The sequence below is a fragment of the Grampus griseus genome (assembly GCF_964374135.1).
Source record: "Grampus griseus genome assembly, chromosome: 3".
Taxonomy (NCBI): Eukaryota; Metazoa; Chordata; class Mammalia; order Artiodactyla; family Delphinidae; genus Grampus; species Grampus griseus.
The window spans coordinates 171,755,935-171,782,802 of NC_139019.1; the positions used below are offsets into that span (position 1 = coordinate 171,755,935).

Consider the following 26,868-nt stretch of genomic DNA (forward strand, 5'->3'; position numbering starts at 1 on the left):
GTAGACTGAGAGATCCGCCCTCACCCATTTGGGTGTCATCCGACCCATCAAGGGCCCAAGTGGAACAAAAGGACAGCAAAAGGGCAAGTTCCTTCTCTCTTCTTGACCTGGGACGTCCCTCTCTTCCTGCCCTGGAGCTCCTGGTTCTCGCGCCCTTGGCCTCGGACTGAATCACACAGAGCCCTCCATAATTGTGTGGCCAATTCCTATGCTCTGTTTCTCTGGAGAACCCTGACTGCTGTGGCCACAGTGTCTGATGCCGTGCATGTGAAATGTCAGAAGGTAAATCCGTAGATGAGTGGTTGCCAGGGCTGGGGCTGTAGGGGGCTTGGGGGTAATGGCGCAAGTGTAAGGGGTTTCATTTTCTGGACGATGATCATTTTTTTGTTTTGGCCATGCCGCCCAGCTTGCGGGATGTATCTTATTTCCCCAGCCAGGGATTGAACCCAGGCCCTCAGCAGTGAAAGTGCCAAGTCCTAATCACTGGACCACCAGGGAATTCCTGATAATGTTCTAGAATTGATGGTGGTAATGACTGCACAACTCTTTAATTTACTAAAAAAAAAACATTGAATTGTGTACTTTTAAAGGGTGCACCTTAATATGTGTACATTATATCCCAAATTTTAAAAATAAAACAATATCAGGGGGCTTCCCTGGTGGCGCAGTGGTTAAGAATCTGCCTGCCAGTGCAGGGGACACGGGTTCAAGCCCTGGTCCGGGAAGATCCCACATGCCACGGAGCAGCTAAGTCTGTGTGCCACAACTACAGAGACTGCGCTCTAGAGCCTGCGAGCCACAACTACTGAAGCCCGCGCACCTAGAGCCCGTGGTTCACAACAAGAGAAGCCCCTGCAATGAGAAGACCGCGCACCACAACAAAGAGTAGCCCCCACTCACCGCAACTAGAGAAACCCCACGCCCAGCAACGAAGACCCAACTCAGCCAAAACTAAATAAATTTATCAAAAAATTATATATATATATATATCAGGGGTTCAGGGAACCTGACATCTGTGCACAGATCCTGGCCGGCCCTAGAGGTGTGGGGAGCCAGCTTGGCGGGAGACAGAGGGTCCCTGGCAGCCTTGGGGAGACCAGGCAGCCCACACGGGCCCATGAAGGAGCCTGGATGCACAGCTGCCTGGCCGGGAGTCTTTAAAAAATGACAAAAATTAACTTAGGCCGAGTGCAAAAAACTCACCCCACAAGGGAGTACAAAGCGATTCCCTGGACTTCCTGGCGGTCCAGTGGTTAGGACTCCGAGCTTCTACTGCAGGGGGCACAGGTTCGATCCCAGGTCAGGGACATTCCATGTGCCGCGGTACAGACAAAAAGGGGGAAAAAAAAGATTCTGTTTACGTGAAGCCCCAGAGGAGGCAAAACTGGTCCAGGTGACCGACAGAGAGGGGAGAGCCAACTGGGTCCTGCAGCCGCTCATCTGGCCAGGAAGAGCTTATGCACAGGGCAGTGAAAGCAGGTGCCTTTCATTGCGTGTAAATTTTATTTCAAACCCAACTCAATTCACAAAAGTAACCATGAGCCCACTCCAAAATCAACTGCCACAAGCACATTTTAATAACTGGAGGAGGAAGACTGAACGTGGAAGTGGTGCAAGGAAGGCAGTTTTGTGGTTTTATATTCTTTGGCAACAAAGTTCTTTTCCTTGACTATTATTCTCTCAAAACATGACCTTGGATGAGGCACCACTGCCACTCCGCTTTGGGCAGTGCTGGAGGGGCGCTCAGCAGCAGAGCTCAGACCCAGGCCCCCACCGAGCCTCACTGGCCGTTGTGTTTTCATCAGTGTTGCCTCAACACGTTTAAAAACTAATATATGTGTAGCTAAAAAATAAAAATTAAAAAAAAATAACTGAAATTCCCATCATGGAAAATAGCCATGCCCAGCCCCATGCTCCCCGGACCAGACCCCCTTTCAGCAATTTTGGTGGCTTCTGGCATTTTCCTCCGTGTCTCTAAAGTTATTTATGACACTTCTCCCCTTCCTCCTGTTTTTTTTTTTTTTTTAAGAAATTTATTTATTTTTGGCTGCCTTGGGTCTTCATTGCTGCGCGCAGGCTTTCTCTAGTTGCAGCGAGCGGGAGCTACTCTTCGTTGCAGTGCGTGGTCTTCTCATTGCAGTGGCTTCTCCTGTTTCAGAGCACAGGCTCTAGGCGCAGGGGCTCAGTAGTTGTGGCTTGCAGGCTCAGTAGTTGTGGCGAACCGGCTTAGTTGCTCTGCGGCATGTGGGATCTTTCCCCACCAGGGCTGGGAATCGGTGTCCCCTGCATTGGCAGGCGGATTCTTAACCACTTCGCCACCAGGGAAGTCCCTGAACATAAGTTATAATGAAATAATTAATACTTCCGAGCGAGCATTCAAGCACACAAAAGAGAAGTCCAAGACCTTAAGAGAGGAACTGGGGTCCCTTAAGAGAGGGGGAGGGGCACCTGCCAGGGAAGACAGAGTTCGTGAAGAGAGGTGACGAACTCTGGGCCATCCAGTCGTGGACAGCTGTGGCCGAAGGACTCCATGGGGTGGGGGGCAGGTACCCAGGTCGGGTGAGGATGGCAGTGGACCAGGTGAGAGGTCAGTGCTGGACAAAAGGGGCGGGCTGCCCCCTCTCCCACCCAAAGAGCCCATGCAATTGGCCTGAGGTCCTGCAGCCAAGCAGGGACTAGGTCCCGGGTCCCCTCGGAGACCGGGTAGGACAACCTGGGTGGGGTCGATCCCAGCCCATCCATTCACCAAAAGAAATCCCACAGGGGGAAACCGGACGGCTCCTTCGCCCCAAAGGAAAAAAGAAGGCCCTGAAAGGCCGCTGGAGGAAGGGCCACCGGGACAGGTTGGCTTTAGGCGTGGGCACGCTGGGCTGCTCTCTGAACATTAGAGGGCGGTGCTCACGTCCGAGGGCTCTGGCGGGTAGAAACCAGCCCAAGCCGGGAAGCACCACCACGTGGCGCGATCTCGGCTCCGGGCACTCTCCCGGGATGGGGGATGTGGGTGCCCGAGACCTCCCGGGGGGGGGGCCCTAGGAGCCAGGTGCGTGCGGGGATCGCGCGGGGGAAGGGGGGCGGAGTCTGGAGGCCAGCCCCGGCGCTAGGGGCCTCGGGAGAGGGACACCGGCCCAGAGGCGAGGACTGGGGCGGGGCGCCTTCGCGCCCCCAGGGCCCGGGCCGCCTCGGGCACCTACCTGCGGCCGCTCCCGCACGTGCCACAGCGCCCGGCCCGCCCCAAAGCCCGTGGCGGGGGTGGCCGCGCCACGTGACCGCCCCGCCCGTCCCGCGCGTGCGCCCTGCCCGGCGCCCCATTGTTGGCGGCAGCCGCGTCACGGGGGCGGGGCCGGGGCGGGGCGGCCGGCGGCCGGAGGGAGGCGGCGGGAGGGCGGAGGGAAGGAGCGTCCGCGCCGCCGCCGCCGCCGCCGCCGCCGAGGAGCCGCCACCGCCGCCGCCTAGAAGCAAGCCGAGCCGCGCCGCGCCGCCGCCGCCCGCGCCCGAGCAGCCCCGCCGCCGCCCCGCCCCGCCGCTGGATGCCGGCGGCCGGCGGCCGAGCTCTCAGAGGCGGAGGGCGGCGGCGCGGGCGGCGGCGGCGGGGGCGGCCGGCGGCCGAGAGGCGGGAGCGCGGGCCCGAGCGCTAGCGCCGCCATGCCCAGCTCCACCGGACAGCCCGACGGCGGCGGGGGCAAGCGCAGCGGCGGACCCGGGGCGGCGGTCGGGGGGGACCCCAGCCCGGGCCCCCCGCCGCCGCCACCGCCGCCGCCGCCCCCGCCCGAGGGCGCCGAGGAGGCCGCGCCTGCGCCCCGGCCGCCGCCCGAGCCCGACGACGCGGCCGCCGCGCTGCGCTTGGCCCTGGACCAGCTCTCAGGGCTCGGTCTGGGGGGCGCGGGCGACCAGGACGAGGAGGGGGCGGCCGCGGGCGGCGGGGACGGAGCGGTGGCGGCGGCGCGAGGCGCAGACTGCGGGGCCGCGGCGGAGCCCGCGCCCCCCGACGGGCCCGAGGCGGGCGCGCCCGGGGTGGCCGTGGCCCCCGGCCCGCTGCCGTTGCTGGAGCCCGACGTGAGCCCCCCGCCGCCGCCTCGGCCATCGCCGCCCGACGTGTTCGCGGGCTTCGCGCCCCACCCCGCGGCCCTGGGTCCCCCGACGCTGCTGGCCGAGCAGATGAGCGTGATCGGCAGCCGCAAGAAGAGCGTGAACATGACCGAGTGCGTGCCCGTGCCCAGCTCCGAGCACGTCGCCGAGATCGTGGGTCGCCAGGGTGAGTGGCCGCCGTCGGGGGCTCCTCCCCGGGGGTCCCCTCGCGGCTCGTCCCGGGAGGGGCCACCCAGCCCAGCCCGCGGCTGGACACCAGACCCCGGCCACGCCCCGCGTGGGCTCGGGCCTCGGTGGCCGCCTGTGTGCCTTTGTCCTGCCGCTGGCCGCGGGAGAAAGTTGGGCGCAGCCCGCGCTCCTCCCCTCGGCGCTCTGGCCCCGCTGCCGCCTTTGTCTGGGTGCCTGCAGCCGGGAAAGGCCCCTGCGTGCAGCTCACTGCCCGGGCCCTGGGCCGCCAGCGGTGGCATCCCAGGGATAAGGGGGCCGGGCTGGGCAGTGCCCGCTCCACACCCAAAACTGGCACGGGGCGGGTTCGCTCGGGTTTGGGGGGTCGCTGGGGCTGGGGGCGCGGGCGCTCCGGCAGTGTCGAGAGAAGTTTGGCGGCACAGAGAGGGTGCATCGAGACTTGCCAGCCTGGGCACCCTGCTGGGGATGGGGAGCAGGACAGGATGAGAGAGGATCCCTACCGGGCTCTCCTCCCCCAGTCAGGGATTTGGGGGATGCACAAGGACCCCCCCCCCGTAAAAGCCACTTTTGGGGTCCTGCCCCACAGCCCTCCCCTGGCGAGGTGGCCAGCAGCAGACCCAGGGTGTGCGGGTCCCGGAGCGGCATTGTCGGAGTGTCCCTGTGGCTGCCCCATTGTTCTCTTTGTTAGAGAGCCAGGCTGAGATTTGCAGGGTGACATCAGGCCGGCGGCCGCTCATTGGCCCTGGAGCTGCGGGGCGGGCGGGCTGGAGGGTGGTGGGCAGTGCCCGGCCCAGCACACACCCACCCACCCTGTTAGCTGCCTGCCCACCAGCCTCAACTTTCCTGCCTTCCTGCCCGCACCTCCGGGCTCCCTGCTGCTCAGCCAGGTTCTAGAACTTGGGGTGGGGCCTGGGCGGGGCTTGACGTGGGGCTAGGGGTCCCTGCCTCTGGACCCTCGGTAACAGGAGCTAGAGAAGGGTGTTGGGGAGCTTGAGTCTCAAGGTGACCTGTCGCCCTAACTGCCACAAGCAGAGGACCGCAGGGATGCCCTGGACACCGCTCTACTAGTTCTGGGTGGGTGGGGCCAGGGGTAGCAAGCCCTCTGGCTTTGGGTGCAGGTACGTTCAGTCATTCATTTGTCCTCCCCATGTGTGGACACAAGGAGGACCAGGCGTGATGCTGGGCCCGGGGACCCGCTGTTAGGAATGGGAGCCGGGGGAAGGGGGACCCGTAAACCATTCTCCGGGCCCTGCGGCTACCCGCAGGCACCACGAGACCACAATCGGACCTTTCCCCTCTGCCACCCAGTTGCCTCCTTCCTATTCAGGACACACCTCCTGCCGCCCCTGTCCCCAGTAACCTCACTGGGACCTGTAACAAGACAGCTGCTTCCCAGCCGAGTGTCCAGGAGCCTGTGGAGACTGAGGCTGGGGGCTGTCACCCAAGGTCATGAGACTGATCCACCTGGTGGTGGAGCCTGAGGACAAGTCCCATGTGAATGTGCGTGTCAGCCCCCCGGGGGTGCGGGCCGCAAGCAGGGGGCACCGATCCCTGGCCTACATGCTGAGCAGTCTGGTGGCTGGGTCGCCAGGCTCCACACTGACCACTGGTACCGCGTGTCCCTCTGGTACCCGCTGGTACCCAGGGTATCAGCCTGGATTCCTGCGGATGGCAGACAGCAAGGCAGGCTCTGGGGGTCCCTGGGCCCTGACAACTCTCCCTGCAGACTAGGGTGGTCCTGTGACTCTGAGCACAAGAGCCCCTCTCTGACAGGGGGGAGAGCAGCTCCCTTGTCGTGAGGATTGTCAAGCCAGATGCTGGTTCTTATCCCAGCACCTGGCCGGCACACTGTAGCCACCCCGGGGTGCAGGGGTGAGTGGGGTGCAGGGCACCAGAGAGGGGAGTACGAATGCCAGGACAGGTTGGCAATTGCAGCAGCCCTTGTGTCTCCCCACTCTAGAAGCATCTGTGGCTCCCAGCTTCTGCCACCAGTTCTCAAGCACAGCCTGGAGGACTCTGTGCCCTTCCTCCGGTTACCCACCCTGCTGTCCACCCTGTGGGTCCCTGGACATGGAACCTGTTCCTTCTTACTGCCCTGCTGTCCCTAGGGCAGGGGGCACGGCCTACCCTGAACTTATTCTTTTCTGTCTGACCCCAGGCCCACGGCCACCCCCTTCTCTGGAGTGCAGGGTCAGGGGGTTCACCTGCCCGACCTCCTGTGCTGACGAGAGCCACAGACCCGGGCTCGCCCTTTCCTGGACACCCCCTTGCTGCTCTGTGAGCCTCGGTTTTCTCAGCCCTGAAATGGGTCCATGCACCTTCTGGGCACAGGCAGGAGATTATAGCCCCTGCGTTGCTCTCTCCTCCCGGAGGCCTAGGGGCCCAGAAGGTGCCCTGGACCCACTGAGAGGCAACCTCAACCTGCCCTGAGGTGTCCCCCAGAGAAGATCCTGCAGCCTTGGGTCACAGACGGGGAGGGAGAGGCTGCAGGAGCGGAGGTGCCGCCAGAGCTGGTCGGCAGGGCCCAGATATGAACCCTAGTCTCCTGGCTCTTCCTGCCCTGCAGGAAGAGAACCTCCACCTTCCAAAGCTCCAGGGTTGGAGGTGGTGTGGAGGTGGCCCCCTTCCACAAACAGGAAAAGTGGAAACTCAGAAGGGCCGGTGGAGAGCCTGTCACCCCAGCTGGTCATCAAATGTCAGGGGCTGGCGCCCAGTTCCTTCTGAGACCCTCCCCTGCGCCCCCCGCCTTGCTGCCTTTGCCCCAGTTGGCAGAATGGCCGTGGGTGGGGTGGCCGGGGTTGGGTCTTCAGAGCCAGGCCTGGGTCTGCAGCACACTCGGCTCACGGTCGGGAGCGAGTGACCTGCCAGCCAGCCAGGGTCCCTTCCATCATCCCTCGCGCTCGCTGTTCTCTCCCTTGTGCGGGGCCCCACCCTTGTGGGACGCTGCAGGCCTGTCAGGGGCCCCTGCCTTGACATTCTTACCTACCCACTGGGGGGCGTAGGAAGAACGGGGCCCCCGGGTGGCAGGTCACACCCTTCCGTGCCTGCTGCACGGGGCTTTCCCTGGCCCTGTTTCACAGGTGAGCCAGCTTTGCCCCCAGACACGGTACTGTGACTCAGCCTGGCCCTGGGGACAGCACCCTGCTGTGTTGGGAGGGGCAGTATATCGGGCTGACTCGTCCCAGCCCTGGCCTGCTGGAACTCTGTCCCTGCTGTCCCCTTAGCCAGCAGCACGCAGCCTCCTTCCCAGGGCGGCCCCTCAGCTCCCCGCACACGGCCTTGAGGTTCCCTTGATAAGTGTGGCCTGTGGTCACCACGTGGGCTCCTTTGGGGCAGAGCCCGTGTGGCCTGGTTCCCTGAACGCCCAGTGCAGTGGTGCCTGGACCCCAGTACAGGGTCACGAGCAATGGGAAGCAGGGTTGCCTGCATCTAGGCCCCCCATGGGGACCCTTGGCCCTGCCCCTCTTGAGGAGGGTCCGGCTGCCGCAGGGTGGGGCCTGCTGGGGCCTGGGGCAGTCAGCCACCTTTCCCGGTTATCTGAGTTGGAATTCTGGGGCAGGGCCCGGGAAGCTGCATTTCTGCTGCACCCACCAATTGGCGGTAGCCCCCAGGGTCACTCCTGGAAACCCAATTTCCTGGCTTGTGCAGTTCCACTCCCCACCCCCCCAAGCTCTGCCACCTCTCAGGGTCTTAGCGTGGGTGGGGTTTGGGGGATAGTGGATGTCACAGCTGAAGTCTGGATGGTTAATTGGGCTCTACTTGGCCACTGAGGCCTCCATCCAAGGCTGCTCTCTGGGTCAGGGCAGGATGGGGGCCGGCAAGCGGAAAGCTGCAGGGTCCTTCCCCAGCCCTGACCTGCCCAGGGGTCCCTTCCCCACCAAGGCTCCCCCATGAGGACAGGCACCGGTCTGGGGCCACTCTCCAGTCTGTGGCCGGTCAGGTCCTGCCCCAAACCTGTGAGGCTGGGTGTGTTTCTGCCCTCCTTTGGCAGGTGAGGAAACTGAGGCATGGGATGGTTCCTTGAGTGCCCAGGGCAATCCCAGTCCACCGGCCCTTACAGCACAGTCCTCCAGCCTCGGGGAGTCCAGAAAGTCAGACTTAGGGTGTGAGGAGAAACTCTGAGAAGTGTGTGCTGGGACCTGGCCCAGCATAGTCAGGGCGGGTTTCCTGGAAGAGAGGGTGCCGGGCTGTGATGTGATGCAGAGAAGGGAGAGGACGGTGGGGTGCAGCAGTGAGGATGACGTGACAAATGGGAAAGGTCAGGCGCAGGGGAACTGCAGGAGGGGCCTCCCCAGCCAAGTGGGGAGGAGACCATCCAGGCAGGAGTGGAGGCAGCCCAGGTCAGCAGCCACCGACGGGGAGGACGCCGGGTGCAGTGGGGATGGCTGGGGGCCAGGAGGCGAGGCCGGGAGATGGGAGGAAAGCAGTGTCTCCCTGGGAGATTTCAGACCCCCACTCAGCTGGCCCCCTTTTATTCAGCCATGGATGGGGGGCTCCTGCCCTCTTTGCGCTGGGGATGAGGCTGCCCCCTGCCCAGGCCCCGTGTCTCTGACTTCCTTGGCTGCAGGCAGACAGCTCGTCCCGCTAACTTTGTATTTTCCCTCGCTGAGAAGTTAGCCACGCTGTTATTCCACTCAGTGCCGCCCTCTGTTTGCACTGCAACAATATCCCTGTGTCCCTCTGGCATCCCCAGAACTTGGGGGTGGGGGGTCCTCCCAGACTCCTGGGTCCGGACTCAAGATGTGTCAGAAGGCCCCTGGGCGGGGGGGTGGGTGTCAGGGCCCCCGGCCGGCCACGCCTGGTGTTTAGATGTCTCAGGGGCAGCTTCCAGTCGACCTCGGGAGGGCCGCCTAGGTGGTGGGAGAGGCACCTAGTCAAAGAACCTGCTCGACTGACCCGCTCCCCAACGGCCACCCTGGCCCCCTTCCGCAGGGTCAGTCCCCTAGCCCAGCCCAGCCCAGGCAGCAAAGATGAAGCCACAAGGCCGTGTCCCCGAGCTTCCCCTCAGAGGCTGGGACCACTGAGGGCCTTTGGAGGCGTCCTGATATGGGGCCCAGGATCTGCTCTTGGGGGAGGGTCACATGGTCAGGAAGAAGTCGTAGGCCATTTCCACAATCCGAGCCTCAGTTTCCCCTCCTGTCAGGGAGTTGGTGTCAGAGGGTCTGCATTCGTGTCCTAGATCTGGTAAAATGAACTGGATGGCTTGAAACTATAGAAATGAATCCTCACAGTTCTGCAAGGTGGAAATCAGGGTGTGGGCAGGACCATGCTCCCTCCAGGGGAGAATCTGTTCCGGCCTCTCCCCGGGCTTCTTGTGGTACTGACTGACAGGCCTTGGCGTTCCTGGGCTTGTGTCTGTCTCACTCTAACCCTGGGCTCCGTCTTCACAGGGCCATCTTCTCTTGTGTCTTTACATGTCCCTCCTCTATAGTGACACTGGTCATTGGATTCAGGGCCGCCCTAATCCAGCATGCCCTCACCCTAACTAATTACATCTGCAAAGACGTTATTTCCAAATAAGGTCACATTCTGACATTCCAGGTGGACATGGATTTGGGGGGACGCCTTTCAACCTAAAACAGCGTCCCTCCTTGCCTTTGGGACAATCCCCCTGTTACAGAGCCAGGGGTTGCAGAACCAGAGTGGACACTGACGCCCAAGGTTGGAGGGAGGGACGCCGAGTGCCTGAGATTACAGCCCGAAGGTGGGGCCTCCTAACCCAGCGCACCGGCTGGCCCCTGCAGCTGCTGCCCAGGAGGGGCTGTCCTGGGGAGGGGTCCCTGCCCTCACTGTGTCTCCCTGTCCCCCACCACAGGGTGCAAGATCAAGGCTCTGCGCGCCAAGACGAACACGTACATCAAGACACCGGTGCGTGGGGAGGAGCCGGTCTTTATCGTAACCGGCCGCAAAGAGGACGTGGAGATGGCCAAGCGTGAGATCCTGTCGGCCGCCGAGCACTTCTCCGTGATCCGCGCCACGCGCAGCAAGGCAGGCGGGCTGCCCGGTACCGCGCAGGGCCCGCCCAACCTGCCGGGACAGACCACCATCCAGGTGCGCGTGCCCTACCGCGTGGTGGGGCTGGTGGTGGGCCCCAAGGGCGCCACCATCAAGCGCATCCAGCAGCGGACGCACACGTACATCGTGACGCCCGGGCGCGACAAGGAGCCGGTGTTCGCTGTGACGGGCATGCCCGAGAACGTGGACCGGGCGCGCGAGGAGATCGAGGCCCACATCACGCTGCGCACGGGAGCCTTCGCTGACACCGGCCCCGACAGCGACTTCCACTCCAACGGCACCGACGTCTGCCTGGACCTGCTCGGGGCAGCCGCGGGCCTCTGGGCCAAGGCCCCCAACCCGGGCCGCCGGCCCCCCGCGCCCACGGCCAGCCTCCGGGGGGACGCTGCTCTGGGCACCCCGGGGGGCCCCGAGGCCTTCTATGCGGGCGGCCGAGGGGGGCCGACCATGCCGGTGCCGGACGCGGACCCCACCAGCCCCTACGGCGCCTCGGGCAACGGAGGCTTCACCTTCGGTGGGGACGGTCCGGGGGCCCCCGCGGGGCCACCCCCCCCCGAGGACTGCGACTTCGGCTTCGACTTCCTGGCGCTGGACCTGACCGTACCCACCGCGGCCACCATCTGGGCGCCCTTTGAGCGGGCCCCGCCCTTGCCCGCCTTCAGTGGCTGCGCCGCCGTCAACGGGGCCCCCGCGCCACCCGCCGCGGGTGCCCGGCGCAGCAGCGGGGCTGGCACACCACGACACTCGCCCACGCTGCCCGAGCCCGGCGGCCTGAGCCTGGAGCTCCCGCTGGCCCGCCGCGCTGCGCCCGACCCGGTGGGCGCCCTGCCCTGGCGGCCCCCGCAGGGCTCCCTGGCATCCTTCTCGAGCAGCGCCAGCTTCTCCACGGCCACCTCGCTGCCCGGCAGCTCCTCGGCCTCCTCGTGCTCTGCGCTGGACTCGAGCGCCTCGGAGAGTGGCCGCAAGCCCCAGGCGGCCCCGGCCCCCAACGCCCCCGCCTCCGCGGCTCTGGCGCGGGAGTGCGTTGTGTGTGCAGAGGGTGAGGTGATGGCCGCGCTGGTGCCCTGCGGCCACAACCTCTTCTGCATGGACTGCGCCGTCCGCATCTGCGGCAAGAGCGAGCCCGAGTGCCCAGCCTGCCGCACACCTGCCACCCAGGCCATTCATATCTTTTCCTAGCCGGTCACCTCACCGCGCCCGCGGCCCTCAGGGCCCGTCCACGGACGCGGGGTGGGTGCTCAGGGCCGGGTGGGGAGGAAGGGGAGGGGGTGGGCGGGGTGAGCGGCGGGCTGGCCAGTGTTTACAGACGAGCTTTAACTCCAGTCCCAAGCGTGGAGACGGCGACCCGGTGGCCCAGCGACACCTCAGTTCTTAACAAATGACAGTATTGAGTCGACAGGTTAAAATAAACCAGAGAGAAAAGGCCTGCTTGCACTTTTTATTTAAGACACCCCCCCCTCCCCAGGGTGATCTTTTTAAGGAAAAAAAAAACAACACGATTTTTACAACTCTCCCGGTTGTCCTTTTGTACGTAGCTGATATCGATTTGACAGTGTTTGTTTTCCCACGGCCTCAACCTCTGCAGAAACTTCCAGAAGGACGGCTCCCTTTTTGGGGCCAACTGGTTACCCTTTAGTATGTAAGCTGCGCGCAGGCTGGAGGGGGGCGGGGGGCGGGGGCGTCCAGAACTTACTTTTTTTTTTTTTAATTATTAATCCTTTTTCTGCTGTGGTTTCTGTTGACCGTTTTTTAATTTTTTTGTTTTTTTAAACTTTTACTTTTTACCTCTTGTGTATATGTAGGGAATTTATAGGGAAATATGTACTTTATGGAATAAATTTTAAGAAAACTAAAATATATTTTATTTTAAATAAAGTAACGGACCTTTAATCTTACACAGCTAAATTACTGATTATATATTTGCTGAGCTGACCTAAGGGTTCAGAAAATTGTATCAAGAGTTTTATTTTTTGACTTCAAAGCCTTCTTAATAAAGTCTTTTTACTACACGTGAGCCCTTGGCCTGGTGTGGGGTTGGTGGGCATGGGGAGGGGTGGGGGGAGGGCTCAGATCCAGCCCCTCCCCCCCAGTCTTCCAGATACAAGAGTTAGAGTTCAGGATACCCCAATTCCAGGCTTTTCCACAAGCCAGGTGCTGTCGGCATTGGGGCTACACTGAAAGGTGGTCCAGCCAGGTCCCCTTTTCCTGAGGCTCAGGACCTGACATCCCAGGGGACAACCAGCCATGGGGACGGCTATGACCCATGTGGAGGGGATGGTGCCAGGTGGTTACTTCCTAGGGCATCGGCCTGCCTCCGTGGTGTGTGTGGGACCCCCATCTCCAGCAGGACGGGGTCCACCTGACATTGTACAGACAGGGAAACTGAGGTCTGCAAACCTTCCTCCCAGGATGACTCCTAACACCTACCAGTCCCCAAAGAACATCTGAGCGATGAGCCACAGGTGGTGTCCCCCTGTCACCTAGTTGGGAGCAGAGGACCATGGCCCGTGGGGCTGCTGGACACATTTCTTCAGGACTGGCATTGGCCTGGAGGCGAGGACTGGGGGACCATGGGTTGGACCGTGGTCAGCTGGCAGTTGCCTCAAAAGTTCCAAAGGCGGGGAAGGAAGCGCTGGAGTGTGTGGAGGATGGGGTGTGGTGACAGGGAGGGGCCCAGGACTGCTCCAGGGACAAACCCAGGGGCCAGGTGACCACAGGCTGCTGGCTTGAGGAATGGGCAATGAGGGGTCTGGGGAACACAGCCCGCTAGGAAAGCTAGGAAGGCATAGCAGAGCAGCCTGGAGGGCTTCCAGGAGGAGGCCAGGGGCTTGGGATGACAGGAGCGTCTGATGGGGCAACAGGGATGGAGAGGAAGTAGCCAGAGATGGACAGGGCACCCCACGAGCGAGTGACGGCCACATCAGATCCTCCAACTGAGAGTAGTAGCCCCAGGCTGCAGGGCCGCAGGTGGGTCTCAGGAAGGGCCACATACATGCATGGTTCCAACCTAGCCCTGCTGGAATTTCCCCATCTGTAAAATGGACATACACCTGGGACTTCCCTGGCGGGCCAGTGGTTAGGACTCCACGCTTCCACTGCAGGGGGACGGGTTTGATCCCTGGTCGGGGAACTAAGATCCCACATGCCGCACAGTGTGGCTCAAAAGCAACAAAAAAATGGGGATACACCTAGGTACAAGCAACCAGCTCTGATGAGGCTCAGGGGGTGGAGTGCATTGATTCGTGGCCCCCAAAAGATACACCCCTGGAACCTGTGGATGGGAGCTTACAAAAGGGTATTTGCAGGGACTTCCCTGGAGGCGCAGTGGTTAAGAATCCTCCTGCCAACGTAGGGGACACGGGTTCGACCCCTGGTCTGGGAAGATCCCACGTGCCACGGAGCAACTAAGCCCGCGTGCCACAGCTACTGAGCCTGTGCTCTAGAGCCTGTGAGCCACAACTACTGAAGCCCATGTGCCTAGAGCCCGTGCTCTGCAACAAGAGAAGCCACCGCAATGAGAAGCCCGCGCACCGCAACGAAGAGCAGCTCCCACTTGCCGCAACTAGAGAAAGCCCGCGCACAGCAACGAAGACCCAACGCAGCCAAAATAAATAAATAAAAATTTTTAAAAAGGGTCTTTGCAGATGTAATTAAGAATCTTGAGATGAGATCATCCTGAATTAGGTTGGCCCTAAATCTAATGTCCTTATAAGAGACGGAGGAGGAGACTCAGACACAGAGGGTGAAGCTGTGTGAAGACGGAGGCAGAGGCTAGGGTGATGCAGCCTCAAGCCCAGGGATGCCTGGGGCCACCACAAGCTGGAAGAGGTCAGAAGAATCCACCCCCCCCCCCCCGCCCGGCCCCCGCCCTCCCCGCCTGCCCCGCAGCCTTCAGAGGAATCGCGACCCTGCCACACCTTGGTCTCCGACTTCTGGTCTCCAGAACGTGGAGAACAAATACCTATTACTTTGTGGTAATTTGTTACAGAGCTTCAAGGAACCAGTATGGGTGGGTGGGAGGGCGATGCTTAACCTGGGGCCGGCCCACACTTCAGTGGCAGAGTAGTGGTGGCGCCAGTGGCCCCAGCTGACCTGGAGCGGAGTCAGGCCATAGAGGGTTACGGAGGCAGCAGGGACTTAAGGCATGGAGACCACCCCCCTGCAGTTTGGCCCCAAGAGCAAGAGGAAGAGCTGTGGCTGACCCCCACCCCGGCCAAGGGGTCTATGGTGGTGGGCGTGCGTCCTCGGGAGGGAGGTGGGACCGGGAGCCTGAGCGAGGGTCCCGACAGGGGTGGGCAGAAGGGGTGTTGGCCTGGTGTCTGTAAGGAATTGAGGGGTCTCTGGGGAGCTGCAGGGAGTGGGCTTGTCAGTTTGCTGCTGAAATAAGAGGAGAGAAGGGCCCCAAAGGGCCCAGGTGCCCGGGAGCTCGGCAGGGGATCGTGGAGATTGGGTGGCTGAAGGACCCACCAGGTCGAAGCCCAAATCCAGACCAGCCAAAGCCAGCCCCCTGGAGGGGTTTCTGAAGACGCAATGGTTAACCGGGTGGTCCCCCAACCATGGGCAGGGCTGTCACCTATGCTGGTCTGAGGAAGTGCTGTCCCAGGACTTTCCAGAAACACCTGAGGAGACTGCTTACTGCTGGGTACAGGGTTGTGAATATTGTAAGTGTGAGGCCAGAGACACTGCAGCCCTCGGGGAGAGAGAGGGCCAGGCCAGGGTGAATTCCCTACCTTGCCGTGAGAGGCCCTGGATGCAGCCCTGCCTGAAGGTCATGGGTCCCAACCTCTCAGTTATAGGCACCAATAAGCTCTTCTTCTTTGTTTCAGCCACTGTGAGTTGGAATAACTGAAACTCACAAAAACCCAGAGGGACCGCATTCTCAGTCAGGGAGCTGGAAAGCATTTCCGGGGGCGTGGGGAGGGGAAGTCCTGAGGGCAAGCTCTCGTCCCCCTTGGCAATTGGCTCTCTTGGTTCACAGGTGCAGCACATCAGGGTGACCCTGGTCCAGTGTCTTGTCCCGGCATGACATGGGTCGCCATCTTCCCAGCCTCCAACACCTGTGTCCTCACTGCCCAGCAGTTGAGCGAATGTTCCATATTTTAGACTTTTGGTCATGGCAGAACCCCACTCTAGTAAGAATTTCTGTGTTGGTGAAAATCTGGCCTGTCTCTGCCACAGGAGCAGTGGGCTCAGATCATGGTGCCCCCTTGGCAAAGCTCCTCAAACTCCCCCAAAGAGAGGCCAACGGCAGGCTGCAGAGTCAAGTTTACTTTAATGATAAAAGAACAATTCCAAACACAAGTCTGGGTTGAACAGTCATGCCACGAGGCCAGGACCCCCACCTCCTATACCCCCTGCATGCTCCCCCAGCTGTCCCCAAGGACGTCCCCTCTGGGGGAGCAAAAGGGACAGAAAGGGAGCTTGGGTCCTGGGCATCAACATGCAGAGGTCCACCTTGACCCTCAGGGAAGCTAGATGCTCTGAAGCATGTGAATCGCATGCTGAAGGTGCTGGCGGGCAGCCGGAGCACAGCCGTGGCTCCGCAGGACGCCCAGCGGGTAGGAGGTGCCAGGCTGGCCCTGCTCCCAGACCGTGAGCCGCAGCTCTTCACACCCACCACTCAGCACGAGTTGAGCCTGGTCTCCACTGCAGCTGACCTACCAAGGCGGGAGGAGCTGGGTCCGAGGGGAGAAGGGGCCCTGGCCCTCGGAGGACAAGTGGATAGGAGACTGAGGTCCCCCTGATCTGAGTCTCAGTGGCTGCCCCACCCATAGGAACTCAGGGTCAGGAGCCCAGGGCTCTACCACACAGACAGGGAAACTGAGGCTCAGATGGGACTCCTCCACCCAGAGCCGCCCAGTGAGACCTCCTACTCTTAAGCCTGTGCCCTGGGGAACAGCAGCTCCTCATGGGTACCAGCTTCCACAGCTGCTGGGCAGGGCCATTTGAAGACAATCCTCTAAGACCCGGCCCAGGCCAGGGTACTCTGGTCTGAACGGAGAGGGGATTTTTACTATAAAATAAAATCATACTAATTTTTAAAAATAATAAGTATTGTATACTAGTGCGTTTGAAATCTGTTTTAGGAGTGGCTATGATGTCCCAGGGATTGCCAGGACTGCGCAGGAAAACCTAAAAATGATTCTGCAACAAAATGACATTTCGACAGCTGCTACAGGTAACCACACAGGACGATGACCCTGAGTGACATTTTGCTGTCATTCAGACACATTTTATTTCCGATTTTCTTGGGCTCCCCCCAGAAGTGTGCAATGTAACAGCCCTGTTTGCGGGGGGGACCCTCACTTACCTGCACCGTCCCATCACTGAACAGCAGGAGTGCGGCCCGCTCGGACACCAGGAAGCGCAGCAGGCAGAGGCTGGGGGCTGCCGGCCAGGCGGCTGTGGACAGGCCCCCCTCCTGTGGACAGACCCAGCCACAGGGCCTCAGGGCCGAGGGCTCCCACCGCCTGGCACACCCCCCAGCCCCACCCAGCCCTCACCTCTCGCAGCCGCCGCTGCATGTATCGGGCAAAGAGCCGAAGGACAGCCAGCTTGGCACCCAGCAGGGTGGGCACATCCCTCAGGGCGAACGTCTCCAGCCTTCCCCGGTCAGGCATGTAGATGACTTGGCTGATGGGGGTGGGGGGTTGCACAGGACGGTGCCAGCTGTCAGGACCTCTATCCTGGACACCTCACACCCGAGGACACCTTCTCACGCAGCCGTGTCTCTTGGACCATGATGTGAAACCAGCTCTGCACGGACCAGCCCTCTCTGTTCATCCAGCCCCGGCCCCTCCCCTGAACTCCAGACCCTTGGAGCCACAGACTCAGCCTGTCCACGCTGAGATCCTGACGGGCCGCCACAACTACTGAGCCTGCACTCTAGATCCCGCGAGCCACAACTACTGAGCCTGTGCGCTACAGCTACTGAAGCCCACCTGCCTAGAGCCTGTGCTCCGCAACAAGAGAAGCCACCACCATGAAAAGCCCGTGCATCGCAACAAAGAGTAGCCCCCGCTCGCCGCAACTAGAGAAAGCCCGCGCGCAGCAACGAAGACCCAACACAGCCAAAAATAAATTAATTAATTTAATTAATTTTTTTTAAAAGAAGTGTGAGTCTGACCCCTCCTTCCCGCCCCAACCCCAACAGTGGCCTGTGAGGCTCTGTGACTTCATGTCCTTCCCCTCTCCCTGCCATTCCTCAAACCCACCATGCTCAGTCCCATCTCGGGGGCTTTGCACATGCTGTTCCCTAGGCCTCAGATGCTGTTCCTGACGGACTCTTTCTCATCATTTCTGTCTCGCCTGAGCGTCACTTCTTCAGAAAGCCCCTGCTTCCACAACCACTCTGTTGAGAGTCGTCTCCACTTCCCCAATCTGTCACCTCACCTGTTTCGTTTCCTTCGAAAACTGCCACCTGAAATCAACTTAGTAATTCATTTGTTTAGCATTGTTCTCCCCGACCAGGCAGTAAGCGCCTGTAGGTGTGCACAGTAGATGTGTAATAAATCTGTGAGGAGTGAATGAAGAAAGGCAGGGAGGAGGGCCTGGCCTCCCAGGGGGAAAGGAACTCCACAACTTACCCCTCTGCGGGACGCAGGGCCATGTGGGTGCCATCCCGAAGCAGGACACCACTGCCCCCGTCTGACAATTGGTAGCCAAAGCCGTACTTGCTGGAATAATCCACCCACTTGGGGGCCCAGAGGATGGGCCGCTGCTCTCCTGGGGGGTCCTGCGTGGCTGGCACAGGATGAAATGAAGTGAGCAGGGGTCCTGGAAGGGGCGGGCGGAAGGACGGCAGAGGCACAGGAGATGGAGAGTAAAGTCCAGGGAATAGAACACCAACTCTTGGGACTTCCCTGGCGGTCCAGTGGGTAAGACTCCGTGCTTCCGCTGCAGGGGGCACGGGCTCGATCCGTGGATGGGGAACTAAGATCTCACATGCGGCCAAAAAAAAACAAACAAAAAACAACCAACTCTTGCCTTGATGGGGGAGGACTGGGGGACCCTGGGGTCACAGCTGCCTCTGCCTCTGGAAATGAGTAAATCTGAAATGCTTGTAAGGTCCAAAATACCGTAGGGCTTTACTTTATTTCATTAAACATTTTTTGTATTAAAAAATAAAAATTGCTCAAGGCCATGTGGGATCCTAGATTGGATTGCAGAAGAGAAAAAGGGCAATCATGGAAACCCTGGGAAACCCCAGTGGCCCAGGAAGCTGGGCCACAGGAGAAGCTGGAAGTCTGTAATACAGTCGCCAGCTATCTGTGCTGCTCCTACCTGGGGCGCCAGAGTCCAGGCAAAGCTGCAGGCTCCTGATGGCTGCCTCTACTTCCTGCCTCGGGCTCCCCTGGGGCCCTGGGGAGACAGATCTCTGTGGGGGACAGACAGGCCGGGGCCCCTCCAACCAGCCCCGCCCCAAACTCCCACATCCGGGAAAGTCCTATTTTCACCCCAGAAGGATTCCAGACATCATTGTCATTTTACAGGTGGGAAAATTGAGGCCGGGAGAGGGGACGTGGTCCTGGCAAGGCAGGATCTTTGCCCCCACTTCTCGACCCTCAGTCCTGCCCACAGCTCCCACCTACGATGGAGAGTCTGCTCACCCGCCGGGTCACTCCCGAGGGTCCCCTGGCTGAGCAGGTGGACAGGGCGCTCAGGGCACGGAGCCCCTCCCTCTGACAGGGAGGCCTGGGGAGGGAGCAGCAGGGGTTGGGGGCTCTGGCCTCCCCCCCTGAAGACCCCCTGGCTTCTCCCTCTGCCCAGCCTCCCTGTGAGGATGCCCTCCACATTCCCCACCATGCCCCCCTCCCCGCGCCCTCACCTCACTACCGCACTCCATGGAGTCAGGGTCAGGGCCGTCTTCTCCTGGACCTGAAGCCTCCTTAGGAGTGAAGGGGCCTGCAGGAGGCACGAGGATTGGGGGGCGGGCAGAGCCTGACCCCATGCAGGGCGAGACCTCTGCCACCGACATCCGCCTCTGCCGTGGCGGTGACATTTCAGAGCAGGTAGGGAGGAGGACAGGCGTGTGAGATGCGGGGCGCAGGTAGGAGCAGGTGAGGGGGCGGGGCGGTACTCACAAGGCCTCCGGCACTGGGGCAGCAGCAGCCGGCCCACCCTCCAGAAGAGCCTGCCCAGAGGCTGGGGGATGGAGAAGATGGGCAGGCTGTGGCAGGAGTGGGGCGGCAGCCGGTCCGGGGTGAAGCCCTTCGGAGTGGAGAGCTGGGCGTTAGCACACCACTCCTGAGTACCTGGGCTAGCTGGGGGTCCTGACCCACACCTGGGTCTGCTGAGACGCCCCAGAGAAGGGCAGCCCCGACCCGCTGACACCCCACACCTGCGTGAAAAAGTCATCCTGCAGCAGGTGGTCCAGGCTGGGCCGCTCGGCCGGGTTGGGTGCCAGCAGGCGGGCGATGAGGCGGCGTGCATTGGGGGACAGATGTGCAGGCTCGGGGTAGCGGCCGTCTCGGATATTCTGGTACATCTCCGACAAGGGTGCCGCCACGAAGGGAGGGGCGCCAGTCAGCACCATGTACCTGGGCCGGGTCGGGGGCAGGAACCTGGGTGCCTGCTTGCATCTGTCCTGGGCATCCAGGGTTGCCTCACACCTACCTGTGCACACCTGGCCACACCTTCCCACACTTCCTGACTCCGTACCCATGTCACATCCACTTTCTCATAGCTGCCCTACATCTGCTCCCACCTGGCCATTCCTGTCTGCTCAGGAGACACCAGCATCTGTCTGTACACCTGCCTGCTCCTGGGTTATACCTGGACACACCTGCATATACCTTTCCGGGTTTAGTTTATGCATGCTCACACCTCATACCTGTACATATGCCCTCATCTGCCTGTGTATCTGCCACCTGCACACACTTGTCCACACCTCTGTGCACACTCAAAACTATCATCCCGCCATATGCCCTATTCATACCTGCACGCTCAGATGATGGCAGGTGTGTGCTCCCACCTGCCCCCCGAGCTGCACACACTGGTCCTGTGTTTGCTCATACCTGCCTGTGCCCCCACTCAATCTCCCCTGTACATGCTTACACCTGTCCTTACCTGCCGGCGCCCGCTCCCACCTGCCCACACCTGGCCCCAGCTGGGCAGTCCTGCCCCCCTTCCCCAGGCCCGGGGCTTCGGGGGCCACTCACATGACGCAGCCCAGAGCCCAGATGTCCGACTGGCAGGAGTGCCCGTTTCTGGACACGACCTCCGGGGCCAGGAAGTTTGGGGTCCCACAGAGCACTCTGGGGGGCATAACGGGGGCTCAGGAAGGCTGGGGCCAGAGCCGGCCCACCCTCACCCACCCAGAGAGCCCGCTCAGAGCCTCCCGGTCACCTGTGGCAGCGGCCTCCTGGGCCCACCCTGGTGGCCAGCCCCAGGTCTCCGATCTTCACCTCCATGTTCTTGTTCAGGAAGAAGTTACCTGCCGGGGCCCGGGGGCGGAGGGGATGGGAGGGGGAGGAGCACGGCGTGTGGGTGGAATCCCCGCCCTCGCCCCGCCCCCGCCCCGCCCCTGCGGCCCCTTCCGCGTCCTCACTGAGCTTCAGGTCCCGGTGGACGATGCGCCTCTGGTGCAGGTAGCGCAGGCCGCTGACCAGGCCCCGCAGGTAGTAACGCACCTCAGGCTCTGTCAGCGTCTGCCGCGCCTCCAGCACGTGGGCCAGTGACTGCAGGGGACCGGCAGGTGCAGCACCGGCGCCGAGGAGACACAGGTGAGCCCAGGTTAGGCGGTACAGTGAGTTCCAGGGACCCAAGAAGGCAAAGGTAAATTCAGCTCTCAGGTGGATGTGGCTGATTGTGGGACAGGCAGAGGTGAGCTCTGAGCCCCAGGAGGAACGTACGAGTTCAGATGGGCCGAGGGGGCCACAGTGAGCTTTTCGGCAAGAGACGAACCCAAGGTGGGTACGTTCTGGGCAAAGGAGAGCTCAGGTGTATTTAAGTGGGCTCAGGCAGTTCAAGGGGTCTATGAAGGTGCAACTAAGTCCAAGTGGGTTCAGGAACAGGCATTCCTGCCTGTCGGACATCTGGGCTCTGGGCTGCACCGTGTGAGTGGCCCCAAGGGCCCCGGGCCTGGGGAACAGGGGCAGGACTGCCCAGGTGAGGCCAGGTGTGGGCAGGTGGGGCCTGGCTGAGTGCAGGAGGGGCACAGGTGGGCATAGGTGTGCCGAGGTGAGTCAAGAGAGCCTCTGGGTGGGCAGGTGGGCACTAGAACATTAAGGGTGAGCAGAGGTGGGCCTAGTGTGGTCACAGGTAGAAACAGGTAAGGAGAGACAGACATGGGAGGGGGCCACAGATGAGCACAGTGGACTGGGGGGGGCATGGCTCCCTCTAGGCCCCGCCCCCTGGGCACCTGGCGGCTGCAGTATTCCAACACCATGTACACGTGGTCACGGTCAGCAAAGTGTCCGTGGAAGGCCACGATGTTGCGATGTCGCAGGCGGCTGTGCAGGGCGATCTCGCGCTCCACCTGCAGGCGGGGTCCCACGTGTACACACCCGGCAGGTGCCCACACCCGAGGTACCCATGCCCCCACGGGCATGCTCACCACCCCCAGGGCAGGACGTCTCTGCGGACCCGATTTGGTCACAGCGCCCCTGGGCACTGATGCGCAGAGCGTACCTTGTCGCCGGGGCACAGCCGTCCAGCCCCACCACCGCCATGAGGCACCACTTTGAGCGCAAACACTGAGCTGGTGGACATGTCGGTCAGCTTGTAGCAGCGGCTGAAGGCGCCCTGCGGGGCAGGCGATTCACGAGCTCAGGGCACACAGGTGTGGGGACAGATGGCCAGACCTCTTCACACACAGACACGCACACACACACACACCCCTGAGACGCATGGATGCATAGCTCACATCCTCATACCTGGATACCCAAGGCAACACAACACACAGAAGTACACGAAGGCACAGGGACACATACACTCAGACACACAGACACATCCACACCTGGATATATAGAGCCCACGGACCCTAATACAGTCCCCGGACACACGGTACAACGCCCGAACACAGAAAGCACAGACCTATGACACATTCAGACACATACGCACAGGGACAACACAACAGAGTCTGGGTCCGCACCAAGGCTCCAAGTCGCAGAACACTTGGGCGCACACCCACACCCTAGACACACAACCCACAACACAGCACAACGTGCCCAACACCGGTTCCCGCCACACGATGCACGCAGAACAGCGGGTACATCGCAGACCCGGGCGTCCACCCACGCCAGCCCCAAACTCGCGTGGACACGCGACACACGCAGAGACAAAAGCCGGGGCGCACGCTGGCTCGTTTGCGGTCGCGATCGCGCGAACGCGCCCCGCCCCGCCGGGACCCCTGCCCGGCCCGGCCCCCTCGTCAGCGGACTTGGGGTGCCGGCGTCCCCACCTTGCCGATCAGCTTCCCGCGCCTGTACACGCGCCCCGAGCTCGGGTCGCGCAGGAAGACGGAGACCAGCGGGCGGCAACTGCGCCGCCGCCGCCGCCGCCGCGGCTCGGGCTCCATCCCTCCCGGGAGCCTGGCGGGGCGGGCGCACTGGCGCAGCCTCGACCGGGACCACCGCGCGCGGCGCTGCTCTGGGGGCCGCGCGCTGCCTGGACGCGTCTTATTGGCCGAGGGGGGAGGGGTGGAGTCCAGACGCTCGGGGCGGCCAGCGCGGGAGGGGGCGGGCGCGTGGGGGCGCTTGGGCGTGCGGGGACGCGGGGCTGGCGGGAGTTCAGGGACCAGAGCGGCGCTGGCACCCTGCACGCCAGCCCAGCGCCAGTCCCGCGCGCGCTCAGCTCGCTTGCTCCTCCAATCCTGCGCCTCCCGCCAAGCTGTGAACTGTCAACACGTCCATTTCTCTGAGCAGGAGACTGAGGTCAGAGTGATTGTCTCATTCTCTCGAGGCTTCGAGAGGAAGGGTGGGTGGGAGGGAGGGCTTGGCAGGGCTCTCCCCAGACTGCGCTTGAGGTCTGAGTCTAGTCGTCCTGAATACGTGTGACTGTGGGTCCTGGCAGGTGGGTCCCCGGACCCCATATGACAATGCACGAGACTTGATTATCTTGGCACTAGGGAGCCACAGCAGGATTCAGGGAGGTGGGGAGGGGCGTGAAGCCCAAAGGGGCACTGCTGGGGTTGGGAGGCTGGCATATATGATGGACACTCAGTGGAGAGAAGGAGCAGGATTTGGGTACTGATGGACAGACACTGGGGGTTGTGACTCCTGGCTTGGGCAGCCAAAGAGAGGCAGGGGAATGGAGAACAAGTGGGCAGGCTTGGGCCCCCCGGGAACCATGGGAGCATCTCTGAGCTGTTCCTCAGACTCAGTGCCCAGCTCTTTCCTTGTATTGTCTCAAGTCACCCTTTCACCGATTCTGAGATGCAGGAACTGGCCTTGTCCCCATTTTACAGATGAACACACTGAGGCCCAGGGAGGTTAAGTCGCTTACCCAGCCAGGAAGGGACAGTGCTGGACGTGAATCCAGGCAGCTGCCTCTGGATGCCTCGGTATTAATCCCCAAAAGTTACATAACACAATGAATGGGGAGGGGTTAGCAGGGCTCCGTGGGGCTGGAATCAGGCCTCGGAATTTTCCAGAGACCAGATTTCGGAGTTCGGCCCAGCCAAGCCACCAGGGATAGGAAACACCTTCTGCGTTGTCACATGTCTGCCTGGCATGTCAAATGGGGGCACCCAGGGCATGGGGGACTCTGCGGGGGCCCCAGTGCATTGGATGGAGCCATCCTCTGGTACCTTTGCAGGGGGCCGGCCTCAGCTCCAGGGCCAAGGATTCCATCCAGGCCAGTGCAGGGGGCCAGCTGGCTGCGGCCGGGGGAGCCCGAGTCCTCTGCTAATGAGAACCAGGTGCGGTGTGACAGAAGGCAGGCAGCTGGGGGGCCCGGGGGTCTGAGCTGTCACATCATTGTCACCCTGGAATCCACATTGGCAGGCAGGAATCCAGGTTCTTCTCAGTGGCACGCCTCTGCTGCCTGCAAATTCAGGTATTTGTTCAGCACAGTCTTGTGCCCAAGACAGACCCACCCGGCCGTCAGGAAACGGTGGAGAGGAGATCACCCAGAATTAACCAAAGCCGGGGGTCTGGGCGGGTTCTGGAGGCCAACGTCAGAAAGCCAGACCCCTTCCAGGAAGTGGCTTATCCCAGAGGTCGGTGCTCTTCTTAGCCCCACGTCATAGATGAGGAAACTGAGGCTCAGGAAGGGACATGCAAGCCAGGGTCACCAGACTGTGGCCGAACCTGGCCTGCAGTGCAGGTTGGTGCGTCTGGAGCCCCTGCCCCCCCGATACTGCCCCCCAGGCCTCTCCTCCAGGGGCTACGGGAGCATAGGAAGAGCCCTCACGCTGCAGTAGGCAGCTGAGCCCACTGGACCCCCAGAAGCCTCCTGGGGGAAAGAAATCGAAAGCTCCTGGCCCAGTGCCTCACAGCAGGGCTGTCAGCTGACACCCTCTGCAGACACCAGCTCTGCCCCCATCTCCCGGCAGCCCACTGTTTTCCTGGCTGAACCTCCTCCACGGGGCTGGGGAGCCATCCCATTGCCAGCCTGCGCCCCCTCGAGCAGGGATGCCCTGCCCCAGCACTCTAGAATGGAAAACTTTATAATAAAAGGAAAACCTTAGATGTTCATAGCAGCTTTCTTCACAACAGCCAAAAGGTGGAAACAGTCCGGGTGTCCATCGACTGATGAGGGATAAACAAAACGTGCTCCACCCATACAGTGGAATATTATTCAGCCTTAAAAAGGAAGGAGGTTCCGACACTTGATACAATGTGGATGGACCTTGAGGACATCATGCCCAGTGAAATAAGCCAGACACAGAAGGACACACTGTGTGTCATTCCACTCACAGAAGGTCCTAGAGGAGTGACATCCAGAGAGACAGGAAGTAGATGGTGGGGGCCAGGGGCTGGGGGAGGGGTGGGGAGTCAGTGTTTCATGGGGACAGAGCTTCAGTTTGGGAAGATGAGAAAGTTCTAGAGGTGATGGTGAGATGGTTGCACAACAATGTGAGTGTGCTTAATGCCACCGAGCTGTGCGCTTAAAAATGGTGAAGATGGTGAATTTTGTGTGATGGTATATTTTGCCACAATCAGAAAGTGAAAACCGTTTTAGCTTCCCCACCCCCCTAAAAACCACAGGCCTAGGGAGCTAATACCCCCATTTTACAGATGAGCAAACTGAAGCCTAGTGTGTGTAGCAAGCACAGGATCGCAGTTTTGCAAAGGGGCAGGCGTTGAGGGGGGAACTCAGGGGGGCTGCCTGACCCTCCCTGCTGACCCCTGCCCAGGGCTCAGGAGGCCGGGGTGGTCGTGGGCTGGAGCCCCAGCCTGGCCGCGCGGTCCCCTGAGCCCCCGTGCTCCAGGCCAGAGGCTTGATTTGTCTCCAGTCTGTTCTTTCCCTGACCTGAGATAACTCCCCAGACTCAGCAGATTTCCCAGGAGAAGTGCTGGGGAGCCTCGCTCAAAATACCTGCCGCAGGTGGAGGGGGTGGCTGCTGAGACAGCGCCCAGGCGGGACCCTGGGAGGCCTCCCTCAGGCGGCTGGCAGGTGGGCTGGGCGCGGGGTCCTCGGTGGTGCAGCCCCTCCTTCCAGGACCGGGGAGGGAGCAGGCAGGCAGGCGTGACTCAGCCCGGCTCCTGGGTCCCTCTCTTGCCTCCTGCCTCCTGGACTTTGAAACGCAGTGGACTCCCTGCTGCCTGTCTGTACTCGGGAGCCCTCGGCCAGACCTCTCAGGTCCCCAGGGACGGGCCCCGTGAGCAGAGCGGGCGGGAGGCCACCTCATGACTGCAGTGCCCACTGCCTCAAGACTGGCCCAGCTGGGGCTGTGGGGATCTGGGTGCCACATTCCCTGAGCTTCCATCCTCCGGGAACAAACCTTGCCCTTGCCTCTCCTGCCTCTCAGCACACACTGTCACTGGCTCCTTCTAGAAGCTCTGTCCCCTCATGTCCTCTGGGACACCTCTTTGTAGGCTATTCTCCCACCTTTCTTTTTTTTTTTTTTTTTTGCGGTACGCGGGCCTCTCACTGTGGTGGCCCCTCCCGCTGCGGAGCACAGGCTCCGGACGTGCAGACTCAGCGGCCATGGCTCACGGGCCCAGCCGCTCCACGGCATGTGGGATCCTCCTGGACCCGGGCACGAACCCGCGTTCCCTGCATTGGCAGGCGGACTCTCAACCACTGCGCCACCAGGGAAGCCCCTCCCACCTTTCTTGTTACATCTTTTCGGTTCTCCTTTGAGGCTCCTCCTCCCGGTGCCCACGACTCAGTTCGGAGCCCCCCGCATCCCCTTTGTCCACTCCCTCTCGCTGATGTGGTCCAGGCCAGCAGGAGACTGACGCAGGGGGCTTGTCTCTCCTCCCCTGTCTTAGTCCGGCCTTTGCCAAAAGCAGACCCTGAAGCAAGGGTTTAGTGCCGTGAGTTGATCTGAAGAGCAGGACTGAGGGGCCGGGGAGGATGGGAGGGGAGGACGAGGGGCGCATGGACCCCTGGCATCCACCCCCCGTTGGCCGGGGCCTCCACCTTGGACATTAATTGTCTTGTACACCCAGCTTGGAATGGCTCCCATAC

At 61.5% G+C, this 26,868-nt stretch overlaps 2 protein-coding genes across 2 annotated transcripts; one reads left to right on the forward strand and one right to left on the reverse strand.

The window, feature by feature from the left end:
- Positions 1–3,642: 3,642 nt before the first annotated feature.
- On the forward strand, positions 3,643–12,301 carry MEX3D (mex-3 RNA binding family member D; the record flags this gene model as incomplete). Its single annotated transcript, XM_082651919.1, has 2 exons — positions 3,643–4,252; positions 10,088–12,301. The coding sequence occupies 2 exons, from the start codon at positions 3,643–3,645 to the stop codon at positions 11,464–11,466; spliced, it is 1,989 nt and encodes a 662-aa protein (XP_082508045.1). The 3' UTR covers positions 11,467–12,301.
- Positions 12,302–15,758: 3,457 nt separating this feature from the next.
- On the reverse strand, positions 15,759–22,807 carry PLK5 (polo like kinase 5 (inactive); the record flags this gene model as incomplete). The annotated part of the gene is made up of 15 exons (XM_082651609.1): positions 15,759–15,944; positions 16,598–16,708; positions 16,791–16,920; positions 17,874–18,063; positions 18,571–18,648; positions 18,897–18,981; positions 19,115–19,191; positions 19,371–19,497; positions 19,628–19,826; positions 20,448–20,543; positions 20,635–20,722; positions 20,837–20,966; positions 21,650–21,766; positions 21,919–22,032; positions 22,691–22,807. 15 exons carry the CDS (start codon positions 22,805–22,807, stop codon positions 15,759–15,761), a joined length of 1,845 nt encoding a protein of 614 aa, XP_082507735.1.
- Between the last annotated feature and the right edge of the window lie 4,061 nt (positions 22,808–26,868).